An 18,891-nucleotide genomic window follows, 5' to 3' on the forward strand; every position below is an offset into this window, starting at 1 on the left:
AGTAATAGGTTACTGACACATCAACGCATTCAAGATCGAAATTCATTCGTAATACTACTGGAATTCATTCTGAATACTTTATTGTTTTGGACTTGTTTTCAAACCGTTTAGGACTACATGGGATTTAATTCATAATGCCATAGGACTCCTTTTTACCTTTGCATTGTTTTGTAGGAGAAATTATTTGTTGAATTGTACTAAACTTGTTCTTTTTCGCTTTCTTCCGATTTTTTTAAAGAAATTGAGTCATAATCTATCAGTTATTTTTTAAACAAACGGAATGCACACACAAACTGATAAACAAACAGATGTTAGGTGAATGAACGAATGAACGAACGAACGAACGAATGAATGAACGAACACACGAACAATAAATGAACGCTTGACATGAGTAGCAGGTATGATAAAATATGTAAATGTATACATGAATTATAATCAATAATTTAATAAATGAATTAGCATTACACGAGTGTACGGTTATAAGATCAAATATAAACTTATTTCCTTCATTGACAAAATGATTCATAATTTCTTTAGTTGTAACATTGAAAGTATTTGTTTTAAATGGGTGGTTCATTTAGATATTTATTAGAACATGCATTAGAATAATTATTACATGAGTGCTTTATTAAGAAATTTATTTAACTATGTATTCGAAGAATTATTAAATGGGGGCATTATTTAGTGATTTATTAGAACATGCATTATAATAGTTATTAAATGGGTCCTTTATTAAGAGATGTTTTTGAACATATATTAGAAGAATAGTTATTAAATGGGTACTTTATTAAGATATTTATTCGAACATGCATTAGAAGAATTATTAAATGGGGGTTTTATTAAGAGATTTGTTAGAACATGCATTATAAGAATTATTAAATGGGGGATTTATTCAGAGATTTATTCGAACATGCATTAGTAGAATCACCTTCGTAGGCGCTTAGCGAACTTAGAGAAAATAAATTAAATCTTTTATTTAATCTGCTTTAGTTGGTATTTGATTTTGTCTGTTCGTATTTTACATTCACATTGATACTAGCAGAGAAAGACAATTTAAGCTTGATCTTGTGGAGCGTGATTTTTCGTTACCCATTTGTTTGTTCAGCATTGTGATAATGACATGTTCTGTCAAAGCTACATCTGGGATGGCTTATCTATTAGCCTTGTGATAATGACTGTTCTGTCAAAGCTACGTCTAGGGTGGCTTATCTATTAGTCTTGTGATAATGACTGTTCTGTCAAAGCTACGTCTAGGGTGGCTTATCTATCAGACTTGTGACAATGACATGTTCTGTCAAAGTTTCGTCTGGGGTGGCTTCTCTGTCAGACTTGTGACAATGACATGTTCTGTCAAAGTTTCGTCTGGGGTGGCTTCACTATCAACTGTGTGGCTTACTCTGCATCACCTTTCACATCTATTTACAATCTTCTACTTAGAACGGTAGAGACAAGTCTAATTAGATTTAGACGAAATGCCTCCAAGGACATGCCTTATTGGAATTATGTCCAGAGCGGTCTCCCAGGACATACTTTATCGAAAGTTTACCCTGAGTGGCCTTCCAGGACATACTTTATCAAAAACATGTCCAGGGTGGCCTCCCAGGACATACGTTATAGAAATTATGTCCTGAATAACCTCCCAGGACATGCATTATCGAAATTATGTCCAGAGTGGCCTCCGAGGACATGCCTTATCGAAATTATGTCCAGACTGGCCTCCCTGGACATTCCTTATAGAGAATATATCCAGAGTGGCCTCTGGAATTCCTTATCGACAATATGCCCAGGGTGGCCTCCCTGGAATGCCTTATTGAAATTATGTCCAGGGTACTCTTCCAGGGCATGCCTTGTCGAAATTATATCAAGAGTGGTGCTCCTAGCAACGGGGTAGAATAGTATACAATGTTTAGTTCCTGGGCCAATGAATGATATTACGATAAATTAAGGGGTTTTAGGTGAACTCAATAAAACAATAAATATCCAAACTATTATTATAAATAAAAAATATCTTCTCAAAACATACTTGTAACACTTTAAAATACTAACCTTTGACTACATTGTCTGCTTTCTGATCGATTTGAAGAAGAAAAAAAATTGAAACACTGTTCGTAAACACGTTTCAACAGACGTTTACTTTTTTGGACGAAGTATAGTTATACATGACATGGTGATGTCATTCATTACTTTCTAAGTCACTAGACTGATTCGAACTGAAGTGAATCCTCATGCAAATATCGAGTTGAAATAATGGAAATAATAATGGTGATATCGAATATAAATAAATCGTAAAAATATAACAACAGTGAAGGATACAAAATAAAGGGACGATGAAGACGTTAACGTTGATAATGATTGCAATAAGGAAAAAAATAAAACAACTAATGATAAAGACCACGATACACATATGCAAGCAGTTATAGCTCTGTCTCTGCTTGCATGATCTGCTTTAATAAACATGTTTTAACTAATTCTTCATTGATAGTATTAACGTTTGCTATTTGTTTAACTCTTTTGGTGAATACAAACAGGCATTTTACAGTTACAATGAACAGGCCAGTTAATGTAATAATGAACAAATGACAGCGTCGGCCATTTAATATTGTTTCCAGTCGAGTGAAAAGATCAGATTATTTACACTTCCAGTGATGCCTGTGATTATGCTGCTCCCTTAGCTAAATTAACCAAATATTCAGCCACATTTTAAAAATCTTTCCTGAATGTATCAATGAAGTCGCTATCGCCGCTACCCCAATACAGCCGCCTGTTTTGTGCCTACTGTTATTATTTTAACAAGTTGTTATTGTTATATCAAGACTTGTAATGAAAGCAAAAGTTGCAGAAACATGACCAGTTATTATGTCATTTTCCTTAAATATTTGTGTTCATTTTCCATCTAAGAGTAACTTTTCTCTAATTTTGATTAAATAGGTGTTTACTTCTTCTCTAAAGTTACGTTCTGTTTAATTAATAATTACAGGCAACCTTTGACTTTTCCAAACTTTAGTTTATATAACACTCTTTGGTTAGCTAAATGTTGTTCATAAGGAAGATCATTTTTATTGTCTTTAGACTGTGCTTTTTTATGTGTTCTGTGATAATATGTTCGTCAGTGTTATATATTCGACATTCTCTTTATCATTTTCTTCTCCAGTTGTTGATCTTTCTAAGCCATTATTATATTTTTAGTATTCCCATCTTTAAAAGCATTTAGTAAATCATTACTATCATTTAAACTTTCTGCTGATTAATTTGCTTCAAGAACAATATTTTGCGGAGGTTAACTAATGGTAATATTTTTCTACTTACCAATTACTAGTCTTAGAATTTCTGCTGGATTAGTCCAATTATATTCTATTTCTTTTCAACCTATTATTACCATATAGCGGAGTCCCCGTTTAACTGGATACAGAATTAACTGAAAAGAATATGTTTTGAGTTCCCCACCTTAGAACGTTAATCCTAAAATGAAATGATGTCTAATATATTATTTATATAGTTGATGAATAATTTCTTGCTCAATTGTTGTAGTGATTTAAAGCGCGGATCAAAGAGTAAAAGATCTGAAGTAGGTTATGGACGAAAATGACGAGGGGGATCATCGGGTTTAGGATGTTGTTTCAAACAAGTAATAAAATAATATACCGTCATATTAGAATATTGAAACGATATAAGAGCAACTTGAAAAGGCAATAATGCAACGATACATTCGTCCAAATCTATGAACAAACGATCATTATTATATGGCATTGAAGATAACAAGAACGAGATAACCACTTGAGATTAGAAGCAATGACATTGAGAGTAATTATGTATTTAAATTAAGGCTAGTGTGTCGTGCGGGTTTCACGAAAAATACCTAGCACAGTGTCTGGGGGCTCCGAGTGGCCTAGTGGTCTAAAGCGCTCACCGTTACGGGTCATTGCCATCTCAAATCTGTCTGCGTGAGTCTCGGGCCCGGTCAATGTGGTTATGCGGGAAAGATTGCCTGTAGCTTCTTGTGGGTCGATAGTTCTTTCCAGGCCCGGCCCTAGGATGTGCGGGGCCTAACGCAGCAAGCAATAAACGCGGGACCCGAAGCCAAAATATTGCATTGCCTGAAATCGCACCGACCATGGCGGTTGCCACTTTTGCCTTGCGGTAGGGCCGGGCCTGGTTTTTTTCGGGGTTTTCCCGGGTTCTTCCTCCAACATTTATATTGACCACCATATATATCCTATCTTCTGCTGAAAATGGCGTTAAACCCTATAACAACAACAAAGCATTGTGTCTAATACATATGAAATAAATTTGCCCTTACGTTGTAATTTACTTGCTCTCCAAACCACGGTTTGATAATGAATACACTGATATTGATTTCGATATGATAAGTGGTGCGTCTAGTACTGACGTGTGAACCTGATATTGATGTTAAAATCATGCTTGTTGACTAGGGTACTGACTTGTGAACCTGATATTGTCGTTCAAGTCATGCTTGCTGACTAGTGTACTGACTTGTGAACCTGATATTGTCGTTCAAGTCATGCTTGCTGACTAGGTTACTGTCTTGTGAACATGATATTGATGTTTAAGACACGCTTGTTAACTAGGGTACTGACTTGCGTGTTGACTAGGGTACTGACTTGCTTACTGACTAGGGTACTGACTTGCTTGCTGACTAGGGTGCTGACTTGTGATCAGATAATCCACATGCATTAATGGGTTTATATTAAATGGAGTTTGTGAATTACCTCCGAAAAACTGATCATCAATTATATATAAAATCAAAGAAACTTAGAATGTCGGTATTAGATACGTTCATTGATCTCGTATTCATATTATCAGGCCCAATATCCAATGCCATGACAAAAGAGTTTGGGACAGGATTATAGGCTTCTTGATCTTGAGAACACATCATCTCAAAGATGTCAGACAATGTGTTCGTTACCAGGTTTGCTATGTTGAAATTTCTCAAGAATATCAGATGTTTCAATACTCACTAGGTAAAATTTATTAAGGTCAGGTTAGACGGATGCCATATAAGCCCTTTTGGACAAAAAGTCGCCGATTTCTTCGAGGGACTATTTGTTTTGTTTTGTTTTGAAAAGGGCTCTCAGATTGTGAAATGTGCTAACTCTTAAGATGGCAAATGGATTGTCATACAGTGTTTTAAGCATTATGTCTGATAATACGTTAATTTTCGGGTCCAAGGTTGGTTTGGTTTCTAACTTGAATATCTAACATTGTTTTCATTTATTAGAGTTCTGCGGAAATTCACCCTTTGCTCTCCCATGCTTTTTGAAAAGATAAATGTCACAGGTCAAGTGTATTTATTTAAATACAACATAAAAAAATAGTTTGATAATTCCACATTAATTTCAATGTGATAGAACGAGAGGCCTTTAAACGGGCTATTGTAGTAATCGCTTTATATCTTCTAAGTTCCTGCATTAGTCATTATTCAATTTTCTGATTTATTAGTCATTTTGGGCAGTCATTATTACTTTACTATCATGTCAGTTTTAATAGATTTTCTCTGACCTGGGCTTATTAGGACCAGTCACAAAGAGACTTACAAAACTCCTGGATATTGTAGATTCTTATGGTTAAAGAGACTTACTTTTTCTTTGTATTGAGCTTTAGTCTGGTCGTGAAACATATTAAACAAAAATGTATATGTTCTTATCATTCCCTAAAATACAAGTGACATGTTCATTGATTGTTATGTTTACCTTTCAAATAAGGCAGTAATGTGTTATGATAATAATTATATCTTTTTTAAGGTTTACTACAGCGTGGAGGCCCGTCCCCTTTGGCTGGAGGTTTGCTAATGGCCTTGGCAGGAGTGTCGAGTAAGTTAAGAGTACACAATTCCATGTAGGAAGCTGAAGTGAACAATTTTGCTATTTTCATATTCAGAAGCAAACACTGATTTCAGATGTGTGCCTTTGGGTTATACAATTTTATCGATTTACATGCAGTCCTACAAATTTTTGAATTCGTCTCTATGTAAATATTCCAATATATTTATATTCATTTACGAGGTCCTATTTCAGTCATGCCCACCGTCATTCGCTGATGAAGGTCATTTGAGATCAAAGGTTATTACATACAAATAAACAGACTGTCCAGTAATTACTTGACTAACTCAGTCTCAAAGATCATTTATGTCAATGTCGCCAGGCTATATCACTATTTTTCACCAGACACATTTCGTGCTGGTTTTGTTTGGACGATTTTTCTCCATTTATTGAGGACATTCAATATGTTTTGTTCGCGTGACTGTTTAACCAATTGTATCTTTTCCGTATGCCGTAACGTTACAGTCAACATCGCGCTACTTTACTTTCGTGCAAACACAGATCCACAATGTTGTGATTTTGGCTTTCAGTCAAAAGGTGTATTTTGGGACCATGACTTAATCAAACTCAATCAGCATCTTGTTCACGCGAGCTGTATGTCAGGATACGAACTTATGGCAACAAATCTGTCAGCCATATTGCTTAATTACATAAATTGTAATTAAATATGGTACGTGCGCATGAGCTAGTTCGAATGCGTCCGAAACAATGCTGAACTTCTATCTCACTTTACTCATAACTGAAAGAGTCAAGTAAAAATCAAAGTAAAACTCTTTCTTTATTAGGGGAGTGTTTTTTTGGTACTGGTAACAAAGGAGATACGCAAACTTAAAATACAAAACAAAATAATAAAAAAATGAAAACCCCAAAACTACAGAAACAGAAACAAAAACCTTTAATTTAACGGCAATTTTCACACTTGCAAACATGAACAACTTTGCCATCATTTGAAAGAAAATTGAATTACTATAATTCTGAAAGTACATATTAAACGTTACTAAAAGAAACATATTCACCTGAATATAACTCAGAGCAAGACAAATAATTGACTTCATAGGGTACAGTTTTGCTTTAAATTACAAAATGAAGCCATCAGAAATCTAACAGACCATCAAGACGTTTAGATCATTAATAACAATTGATTCTTGTTTCCTTATATATTACAATAATATGACTGTTATCGCGAAAGTTAACGGAGCAAAGAGACAAAATCATTCATGTTTATAAAACCTCAGAGTATAAGCCCGGTAACACAAATTGCTTATTACGCTTCACATTCAATGTACCTGCTTAGAACATTATTCTTGTACGTGAACACCTGATCAGTAATGTGGTTATTCCATCTGTTAATAGCATGAATGATTGTCGTAGAGATTATAAATAAACGCATCAGATGAAGACTGGCATTAACATTTAAGTGAATTTTCTACCATAAAATGGAAGAGTTACAACTTAAACCTATCCGAGGGTACATTCAATATTACTTTTTCATAACATTAACGTTTATAATGCATTGGATTCGCACAGCGACGATGTATAGTTTGATTTTGTTTTTAGTTTAGATCATTTATTTTAATGTAATTGTGTCGTAGGGCTATGCGTTGTTATAGAGAAAATACGAATTTGGACAGAATCTTGTTTGAAAGAAGAACATGTATGGTAGCGATTACAAAAATAATTTAAATTATTTTTCAGACCCGTCAGCACCCAGTTGCAATGGCATCCGAATTCGGCCACGGATCATTCTCCTCACAGATGGCCACCCGACGAATTCTCTTATCGTCTCTGGTCCTGACGTTTGTCATTCAGAGCCAATGGTGATAGCAACTATATATATATATATATATATATATATATATATATATATATATATATATATATATATATATATATATATATATACCGCTTTTATAACGCGAGGCTAGGTTTGGATCCCACTTTTCCTTATACAAGATACCCCACAAATATTAGCGGTTTTGCTGAATATGGATAGGATCGCTATCAAGATTAGTAAGAAAAATAATGTCATCAAAATATAGATATACAACTAAATATTAATTAACTGATATGCTGGTAATGCTTATTTGTGGCAATATTTTAAGAAATCTGTACGAATTAGATATGTCTTTTCAAGTGAAAGTCTTTATTCATTTTCATCTTTCAATTCAATTTCATAGATGTGATATACACCCTTGCATTCAGATGTTGATATATTCAATCACCGGTTACAGAGAGGCCTGCGAACGTTGACGCCACAGCTCACTTGCAGAAACGTTGTTTGTAATGTTACCATCAGTAAAACTTTGACCTATATTGTATTACTACGTTAATTATTATTTTTCACCACATCAAGTTAATGGGGTGTAAATGAAAATAAAAATAGGTTACAATATGCAAATCCTATGTGTGCAAGAGCTGGGTGCCATGGACGTGAGTTAACTGAACTAATATCAATTGACTAATGGAACACTGATTACACTGTAATTACATGTAACATAATTAATGCATCTAACATTAATCTGTGGTTTATCATATCTATTAGCATCAATTATTGCAAGGGAACTCAGCGAAAGGCGTACTAGATGTATGAGAAACTTAGTTTCACAGAGTTCATTATCGAAAACTCCAGCATTGGCACGTACAAGCTTGAACTATGATGAACAAAAATGTCTCTATAATTTGCTGTCAAATCATGTCATCAGTATCTTACTTACCGAACAATTAAAACATCTATTTTCGACGATGATGCGTAAATCAGTGTTACTCGTTTGTTAAAATAATACTAACACGCATACATATTATACCATACAAAAAGCGACGCCGTAATACACAACATTTTCGCTGGTGCACATGTGATTTATGTTGAAATCATTTGGAGTAATGCTTTAAAAGAGACTTCAGATATGTGTTATATTAAAAAACGCGAAGAACGTCTGTACATAAAGTTCCTTTGTTGAAAATTATTCAGAATGCAATTATTTAACGATTATTGAACCACTTAAATCCCCGCCCTGTTCGCACCGTCGATGTCCATTCCTTTCTTATTTCGCGGTCGAGATCTAAGTCCCAATATGAGCGAGAGATATCGAGTGAAAGGTGTAATCTGATATATCTCTACCTTCCACCTTCTTTTTTTCCCTTCTATTTCTATCTGACTCTCTCTCTCTCTTTATCTTTCTATCTTTTTCTTTTTTTCTCTATCTCTCGCTCTCTATTTCTCTCTCTCTCTCTCAATATATTTATAGCCAGATAGAGACAGAGTGAGAAATATGTAATTATCGAAAAGTAAGTATATTGAAAGCATATTTATTTTTGTACATATTTCTACTTCTATACACGTAATTTCTTTTTCTTCCATTTACGGTATTATCAGCCATGTTGTCGTTAATTACTTTCAGGTACGGTATATAAAGCAGAATGAAATCAAAACGAATAGATACTACACTGCTTTAAGAAAGAGTTTTTGCTTTTCTGTATATATGTAGGGTCATAAATTGAATATAATTATACATAATGCCCATAATAACACATTAAGAGTGGTAACAATAGATTATATTGACTAGTAAATACAAGTATATATATATATATATATATATATATATATATATATATATATATATATATATATATATATATATATATATATATATAATTTGTAAAAACTACTTTTTTATAGGACCAAGTTACTGTTTTATTAGCTCTGTCCAGTATTGCTCCTCAAGGCGTTCGTCTGTATTGTATACCTGTTGGAGACGCAAATGTGGTGAGTAATGGTCTACAAAAGGAAGTGTTTAAAAATTTACCAGTTCATTTATAAATAGGTAAGCCGATCAGGGTTATTGTCTTTCTGATAATAATTCCCGAGTTTCCTTAATGGGGGAGGACAGAAACAGCTCGTCGTGTTTCGTGTATTAGCAGGAAATCCGTGGTTTGAATTTGCATAAAGTTTGAACGAATTGCACGTCTGGATGAAACGATGTATATTAAGCGAGGCCGGCAGAAGTTTCAATCTTTAGCACTTTGATTTTTTTCCATTTATGTATATTATGGTCTATTCTTGTCATGGTATCCATGCTATTATTAATGCCGCCATCTTTATTTTATCAGTTTTACTCTCAAGTGATTTCGAGAAGTAGTAAGATTTGTCATCGTTTTCTATGATTATTCGACAGAAGTTTGGCCCGAAATCTCAGACGGCCCCTTTCTAGTTTATGTTGCGTAACCATGATTATTAGTTTATATAGCAATCAAGTCCACTTTTCAATTATGCTATTAAGACCTCGAATGGATGCTATTTTTTCCTCTCACAATAATACATCAACTGTTTCTCTTAATTTAATATCAATAAATAAATAAATTACAATCTTGAATTTTCATGATATAGGTATAGTGCATCTGTTTGTAGCAAAATCCCATTTGCTATAATGTATGCAAATAACATTCGAGGGTAATTCTGCTGATTTCCTATCAAATACAATTTATTGCAACAATTTATATTATCAGTTGTTTGATTCTGTCGGATTTTTCAGTTTCTGCTCTTGAATTTCGTCCTTGCGGCGATCAATTTAGTTTTGTTCAAACATAGCTTGTTGTTTTGTATTGATTGGTTAGTTGGTTAATTGGTTGGCTGGTTGTGTTGCCTTTTATGGAATAGCAACACTGTGGTGGTTGTTAATGTGCCTTGCATAACAGTACTCTCTAGTTGCCAATCTCAGTTTGTCCGATAAATGGAAACAAACCTGTTCATTCTGGCTACGAGTTGAGTGCCGTAACCACTGAGCAACGCTATACATTTGTACACTTCTTTACGGCCTTAAGTAATTAGGGCATTTAGGGCAAGTTTAGATTTTGTTTTTATTATTGGAATGGAAAACAAATTGTCAACGGCTAAAGACACATTGTCTGACCTAAACATTACTTCAGTAACAGAATCGTTTTTGTTCAGATGTATCAAGTATTTCAATATCTGACATGGCTTAAGTTTTAATTTCGCTATTTAGTTGAGTCAGTATGCACGTGGCTGACTGTTGTCTGCAACAAAACGATGTATCTTTCAGCCATTCCTAGAGAAGATTTCAGCCCAATTGCATGGAAAACTTTTCTCCTATAAAGATGGAAGAATGCTGGCCAGAAGAACAATATGTACCGTAAGCATCAAACATTTTGAAAGAATTTGGAAATATATGCATGTTTATCATCCTGAATTAATGTTATTGAAATTTAAACACTGATTTGAAATTAGAATCACTAGACATACAATCACTCACTCTATGCTTGTAATACCACATGTTATCTGCATCGAGAGGTAAAAGGTGTCAGGATAGAATCAAGTCATTGTTGACTGCATTCTTGAATTTATTTTGTGTTTCTCTCTAGGCATATGCATGTTTTCATGCTGTTGTTTCAATATTATCTATGTTAGAACCCTGGAAGTTGTATTCTTATGAAACATGCTGATACAATTTGACATAACACATATCAATTCACAAACATCTACGACCAACAACTTAGGAAAAACTTCGAGGTTAAACCAACCAGCAGTTAATGCAGGAGATTGCAAACATGCAAGATCACATGGGCAGGGTAGAGACCAACCCCAATCATTTTGCAAAATTGTAAGCAAACACACTGATAAGAGCTGGGTTGTATAATCCCCATATTATTTTCAAAACTTGTGTTACAATATGTTACGTACACAACCACATGTAATTGTTTCAAGGGGTAAAATGTGAAACTCACTATATATTCTAGGAAAACATCGCGAGTTGCTACGTGCCCTTTTAAAGGGTATCTATCCAAAATATGCTTATCATGATATATAGAATCTAGGTTGGCGTTTGGACGGATATACACAATAGATAACAACGAATAGATGACCGAATTGTAATTGAAGAATTAATAAAATAGAAGTCCTATCAATGAAAATTTCTAATTGGATCTCAGTTCAAAGCCCGATGAAATTCAAGATGGAAGCCGATGACGTCTGTAATAACCTACAAAGTGTAGATGTGTCAACATCCTCTTGTTGATTCACAGAAAATATTATTCCAGTTTTGAATGACCTATAAATGCCAGTGAATGTCTTTGTCCAAGAATTATATCTGAGCACGTTTGTATTTCCAGAGAAAATAATTACTTGAATTCAGTAATTTGAAGAAAATAAAAGTCAACACAAACTGGACACAACCTAATATAAATGTCTGTGCTAGGTGTTAAAGCACAAGTGGTAGAATTCTGAGAGTCACAAATTTAATATATTTCTCTGTTTGACCTTAGGCTACAAATTAGCATTTTCTAAAAATAACCATTGCTTAATGGAAAAAACTTTCTAACATGATATAATGAGCATTGTTTATTTAAAACATAATAGCCTATCAAATTCCCTTTGGAATCTCAAAATCCCTGACCAAAATCAACATGTTTACGTGAATAATAACTAGGTTAATTTGCTCATACACAATAGATAACAACGAAACTATTTTTAGTTGTTTACTCCAAAACAATATTATAAAAAAGTCATTCAGGTCAAACAGAACTGAACTCAATTTTGAATAAAGTCAGTTAAGCAATGTTATATTACAATAGCATGTAATGGAATAAAAAAGAAATTTAAAAATAACAAACAATTAAATATACATAACAAATTTAACCTTTCTTCGGTAATATCTTAAGAAATTGGATATGAACATTTTAAACAATGATCAACATTTCATTCTTAGTGCTGAATTAAAAAATATACATCAAGGCTTAGTATGCATCCTAATATTAACATCAATATGTCAATTCGTAATCCTTCCTATAATAGGTGTAAACGAATTAAAAGAACTATTTCTATGTAATATATTACGTAATAATGAATATCCACTTGTGATGATTTTTTTAAAGGATGTGTTATGGACTGGTGTCATAGCAAGTAGGTTTCATGCAATGATTTATTATTTATCAATTCAGCGTTCTGCCATATTTTATAGGAACACATTCTTTCATTGTAGTTTCGAGCTGGTCATGTTATAAGTTCTTGGCAACAAATGAAGGATGTAAGCAAGTCTTTTGGTATAGAACTCTCCCTGGAGGATGCGGTATGTACTGAGTGACATCTAAACACGAGTTAAAATAAATTTATATTGAGTAGCATTGTCAAATGTGCCAATTCTCAAAGAAATAAAATAGTTCAAGCCTTACACGTACATTCATTAAATATTTGGAATAAGTGCTCTTTGATGTTAATAATCTTAAAATCACGACTATGTGCGTGTAAAATATTTTACCACTGTCCGGTATTTAAAGTATTAATATGCTCCATATGTAACCATTACACACTTATCATGCGTCAGTTTCAAGACATACAGTGCTCATTGTATTTTATATACAGTTTATTATTTAAATTGATTAAAGAAAACCCTGGATGTTCATCAGTTCCGACTCATTAAGCAGATGAATTTAATATGTAAAAAATGAATAGATTAGTAAACTCTGTGCAACCAATCCTAATAGTTCTTGTTACACATATATCTTACAAAAATATGGGTCTTTCATTAACGTCATTATTGTTATGTATTTCATTCCAGATGAAATCCAACCTGCAGATAGCATCTTCCTCAGCAGCAGAACAGGTATTTCACAGGCACTTCACACATACATTCGTAAACTAGCTTCATGGTCATGCATATTGCCTATTGGGAGTGTTGCATTAAAACTTAATACGTCCATATATTTGTCCAATATTTATTTTTCGGTGAAAAACCCGAGTTCTCTATTAGACACCTTTACCATAGTTTGCAAATAGCTTGCACTTCGGGCAAGGAAGGGGACACATGCAACTAATTCATTCAAATAACCACTTATGTTAATATTTGCCCTAATTACCTTATTTTCCCGGCAAGACCCACATAGTACTCATATCCAAAATCCATCCAAGGTAAAATTCTAGGACGATGACAAAAACTGATACAGCTCGCCTACTTTATCTGAGAATGGTGAGTGTAGGTGTATACTATTCAACACAGCCCTTTTTATATCCGGTTGTATTAGTGATGCGACAAGGACAACATGTAAAAGCTTTTAGGTTCAAGCATGCTATTTTGCCCATAAATATGGTTCGTCTGATAAAAATACTGTAATGTTTCACGATATTTATATTTTAACCAACCGGCGACCTGTATTAGTGTAAATACGGTATTTTATATTCCACTACAAACGGGCTTATTTCTTACCTGTGTCTTAGAATCCAATTTTGTTTTCCTGATACTTAAATCAAACGAAGAACATGTTTACCTGAAACCTTCTGCAGGAGAGTTGCTGTCTCGCAAGATATTAAGGAGTTATTTCAGTTTGTGAGCCCAATATAATACTACTTTGTATGTTATTGTCTACAAATAAAAAAATAATATTTTATCCTCAGAAACATGCTAATGTATAAAATAGTAATATTTTGTTTCCAATGCGGGAATGATGTGTATATTGTAAGCTAAATGAAATAAGGTGTACATCACAACATCTGTCTGAAAAAAGAAATAATCTGGTTGTGGTTTTCTGGGGTTTAGGCAGTTTTTCATAACATAACAGGCCATGCAGGATTGCCAGAATAACTGGTTTAGAAGGCCCCAGGAAAATATATGTAATGACTATTAACGAAGTGAAACTATTGCAAAACCATCTCACACACTTTCTATGATAGGTGTACCGGCAAAGAAATTGTCATTGAAATGGAAGCAAATGATGGAATCAACTTCTCAGTTTTCATAAGGTCTAATTTAGCCAAACTCGAGAATTCAAAATATCCCTATCGGCGTTACGTAAGCGCAAGTTACAATTTGAAATGATTATCAAAGGAATATTGCCGATTGCACTATTGCACTATAGATAGAGAAAGAGCCACCTGCCATAAGTTAATCATGCATTGGAGTAAATGAATTAAGAGATGGAACGATCCGAATATATAGATGATGATATAATTGCCAAGTTCTAGACACAAAACTTTATATATATATATATATATATATATATATATATATATATATATATATATATATATATATATATATATATATATATGAATTATCTAACTTTTTTACATGGTCCGATTTTTTAGGATACATGAATCCATTTCTCATAAAATAGGGCAAATGCAATTTTATTTGACAATTTTATGTTTAACAGCTATATATTTATCTTCCTAATCTCCAATACTTTCAGGCATCTAAATTTGCATTTGAAAGCTGAACTTATTAGTTATACATATATATGGTCGAATTTGCAACATATTTATTTTAGGGACCATTGCTGTGGATAATATTGCTGGAAAACCATCATTTTATTACGTCTTCACATATTACATATTCTTTTAGTACAGGGGTTAAATGTTGCCTTAAATGCAAACAAATTCAAACTAGCTGCCTGATAAAAGGGGTGGGAAAGGTTCTCGGCATATGTTGTCTGAATCATTTTCCATTTGGAGTATTTATTGCTATAGGCAACGCAGTCAACAAATTGAATTCGCTGATACCATGTCACTCTTCGAGTGATCATGAGTCCAAAAATAAATATCATGATCAATTTGGGTGATTGACTGTGAACCAGTCAAATAATTAAACATCTCTTCCCGAGATCGTTAACTTTACATATAGTAGTACCTCTGTGCGATACAATGAAAAGTGTTATTAGGTCGAATCTGATATTGTGCACAATTTAACAAGAAACAGGTTTCGTGTGGAAACAAGTTAATTTCTAACCGTATTTATTGTCAGCTAATCAGAGTGCATCAGTCACACAGATACGGTGTATAATATTATATTAGTAACATATTCAACCAAATATTGCAAGGTTCCGTAGTGTGAAACAAAATTGGTTGCTTATGAACAAGAGGCATATTGATTTTGACATCAAAGATACAAGGTCGAGCTAATTTTCTGATATATGAAAAATGGCAAATGGTGTACAGTTTGCCACCTTCGTGGTTGTAATTTCAAGGTCCGTGTTGGACATTATTTGTTTAGAGCTGTAAATGGTTAACATTTAGTTAAAGTTATCGAGATAAACCATGGTATAACGTTCATCATAACTTGATGTTGTCAATTGTCATTTTCATCGACCAATCTGTTAAGACAGGTCTCAGGTCGATATAATTTTCGTGTCCAAACTGTCCCACGGAAACGTTAGTTAAGATCGCGTAATGGACTGCTTCCTTGTAAGATCGCAGCCTGAAGCTTTATCATGTGTGCTACTATATTGGTCCTATGAGCAAGATAAAATCACGCGCGAATCTTGCACACTTTCATATTAGGACTCCAACTCTAGCATCAATGGATTGTTTGTTTGTTTGTTTGTTTGTTTTTTTACGGCGCATCAGCGCTTTTAGGCTATTTAGCGCCAAACAAAGTGTTACTTTTATAATCTTTTAAAACTTATAAAAGGTTCTATATCGACCAGCGATATAAAAGAACAAATGGTTGAAATTAAAAACGGTAAGATGGTAACGGTGCAAAGGAAAGCTTCCCGATCAACGGGAGATGTAAAAAAGATGAATAGGTATTAAAATGGGACGGTATATATATTGCATAAAACTGCACAAGGTGATAGCATAAAAGTCAGAGTTTAGAGTAAATATTTACGGCTTTCAAGAACTCGATAATACGAGTGATGTTTATATTATCGAAAAGTTCTTTCATGTCATGCACAACGTAATAACGATCGCGCGTAGGTTGTAGGTCAAAGCACTCTATCATAAAGTGCTTGACAGTGAATGGTTCATTGCAAGAAACGCACTCTGGTGGGTCTTCACCTTTTAGTATGTGGGTGTGGGTGATATAAGTATGACCAATTCGGATTCTTGCAATGACTACCTCCTCCCTACGAATGCTTCTGTAGGAAGGAGTCCATTCTCCTAGAGTTGGTTTGATTGCATGAAGTTTGTTATTTACAGCATCATTCCATGATGCCTGCCACTTCTGACGTAAGAACTTTCTGATACAAGGTTTAAAATCAGTATATGGTATTTTAAAATTAGATGGTTCTTGAGAGAGGGCCATTTTAGCAGCGCGATCTGCTTTTTCGTTACCTTTAATACCAATGTGGCTAGGTAACCAACAGTATATTATATTGTGGGAGACACTCAGCTCGGTATTTTTTACAAGTATGTTTTTCAATAATGGGTTCTCCAGTTTTCTATTGTGTAGTGACTGAAGTACTGATAGCGAGTCGGAGAAGATGATACAGTTTGAAATACGGTTCTTTTCTATATGTTGCAGAGCAAGGTCTATTGCTCTGATTTCGGCTGTAAAAATTGATGCTCCATTTGGTAAGCGAACTTGCGTTGTGTGATTTCCACAAACAAAGGCTGCAGCAGCCTTTTCCTCATCCTTTGATCCATCAGTGTAAATTCTGGTGTAGTTTTTAAATTCGGTGAGGAGTTCATGGTAAGAGTTGTGGAAGATAGAAGGGTTTGTTTCGGATTTTTTTCCATCGTGTAGCGTAAAACGTACTTTTGGTTGTTTAATTAGCCAGGGTGGTGTTTCGGAGATGGATGTTTTCTGAATTTTTGAAAGATCTATATTTGTAGTGTCAAGGCTGGATGATATTCTAATGCCAAAGGAAGGTATGGCGTTTGGTTTATTTTCGTATAAAGTTTTGTATTTGGGTTGAAAAACAGCCGAAAAAGCAGGATTCAGAGGGTTTGATTTTAATTTCAGAGCATACTGTGCGGAAAGCATTTCTCTACGATGCGATAACGGTGGTTCATTCGCCTCAGCTAGAAGGCTTTCACACGGGGATGTTTTAAATGCTCCCAGAGCCAGTCTTATTCCCTGATGATGAATTGGATCAAGCATTTTAAGATACGATTTTCTGGCAGAACCATACACAACGCAACCATAGTCTAGTTTGGAGCGAATAAACGTTCTATATAAATTCAGGATGACGTTTCTATCAGCACCCCAGTCAGTGTGTGCTACTACTTTAAGTAGGTCAAGTGCTTTTAAGCATTTGGCTTTCAAGTTTTTTATGTGTGGAATAAAGGTCAGTTTTCTGTCAAAGATAATACCCAAAAATTTTGTTTCCTCAACAACTGGAATAGGTGTTCCGTCCAGCGTGAGTTTAGGTTCATCGTGGTGTCGTCGTAATTGACAGAAATGCATACATACCGTTTTTGATTTCGAGAATTTGAAACCGTTCGTACTAGCCCAATTTTGAATCTTGTTGATATTTTGCTGTAGCTGTCTTTCAATTGTATGCATGTGCTTTGACCGATAACATATGAGAAAATCATCAACATATAGTGAGCAATCCACACCAGGAGTCAAACACTTGGTGATGCTATTAATTTTGATATTGAAAAGTGTCACAGATAAAATACTGCCCTGGGGCACACCCATCTCTTGCTCGTGCAAATCTGAGAGAGTACAGCCCACTCGTACCTTGAATTCTCTGTCGGAGAGGAAGTTGGATATGAAAGAGGGCAGACGGCCTTTAAGACCTAGATCGTGCAGGTCTTTTAGTATCCCGTACTTCCATGTTGTGTCATAGGCCTTTTCTAAATCAAAGAAAACCGCTACTAAATGTTCTTTCTTGATAAATGCATCGCGAATGAATGTTTCTAGTCTAACCAGATGATCGTTGGTGCTCCGTCCATAACGAAAGCCACTTTGGAAAGGAGATATTAAATTGTTAGTTTCCAGGTACCATACAAGCCGAGAATTGATCATTCGTTCCATTGTTTTGCACATGCAGCTTGTGAGTGCAATAGGTCGATAGTTGGTAGGATCTTCACTATCTTTACCGGGTTTGGGAACTGGTATTACTGTTGCTTCTTTCCATATTTTAGGTAGGTTACCAGTAATCCATAAATCATTGAAGAGTTTTAAGAGAGATGTTAAAGATGATTCTGGAAGATGTTTTAAAAACTGGTAATGTATTTTGTCAGGCCCAGCGGAAGTATCATGGGCCTTGTCTAAAGCCTCCATAAGTTCTGATAGTGAAAACAGCTGGTTGTAGCTTTCCGAATTGTTGGATGTGAATTTTAAACGTGACTTTTCTTTTTGAGTTTTCAATTTTTGGAAAG

General features: G+C 34.4%; 1 protein-coding gene across 1 annotated transcript in view; it reads left to right on the plus strand.

Moving 5' to 3' along the window:
• The window catches only part of LOC149791321 (uncharacterized), a 122,066-nt gene that overhangs the window by 21,358 nt on the left and 81,817 nt on the right, over positions 1-18,891 (plus strand). The window contains exons 6-11 of the mRNA XM_089969855.1: positions 5,760-5,828; positions 7,533-7,654; positions 9,514-9,600; positions 10,895-10,984; positions 12,830-12,916; positions 13,406-13,450. Of these exons, the coding sequence (XP_089825981.1) occupies positions 5,760-5,828; positions 7,533-7,654; positions 9,514-9,600; positions 10,895-10,984; positions 12,830-12,916; positions 13,406-13,450 (500 nt within the window). The remainder of the gene's footprint in view (positions 1-5,759; positions 5,829-7,532; positions 7,655-9,513; positions 9,601-10,894; positions 10,985-12,829; positions 12,917-13,405; positions 13,451-18,891) is intronic.

Source organism: Sinohyriopsis cumingii, chromosome 9 (assembly GCF_028554795.1).
Source record: "Sinohyriopsis cumingii isolate HCF-2022 chromosome 9, ASM2855479v2, whole genome shotgun sequence".
NCBI lineage: Eukaryota > Metazoa > Mollusca > Bivalvia > Unionida > Unionidae > Sinohyriopsis > Sinohyriopsis cumingii.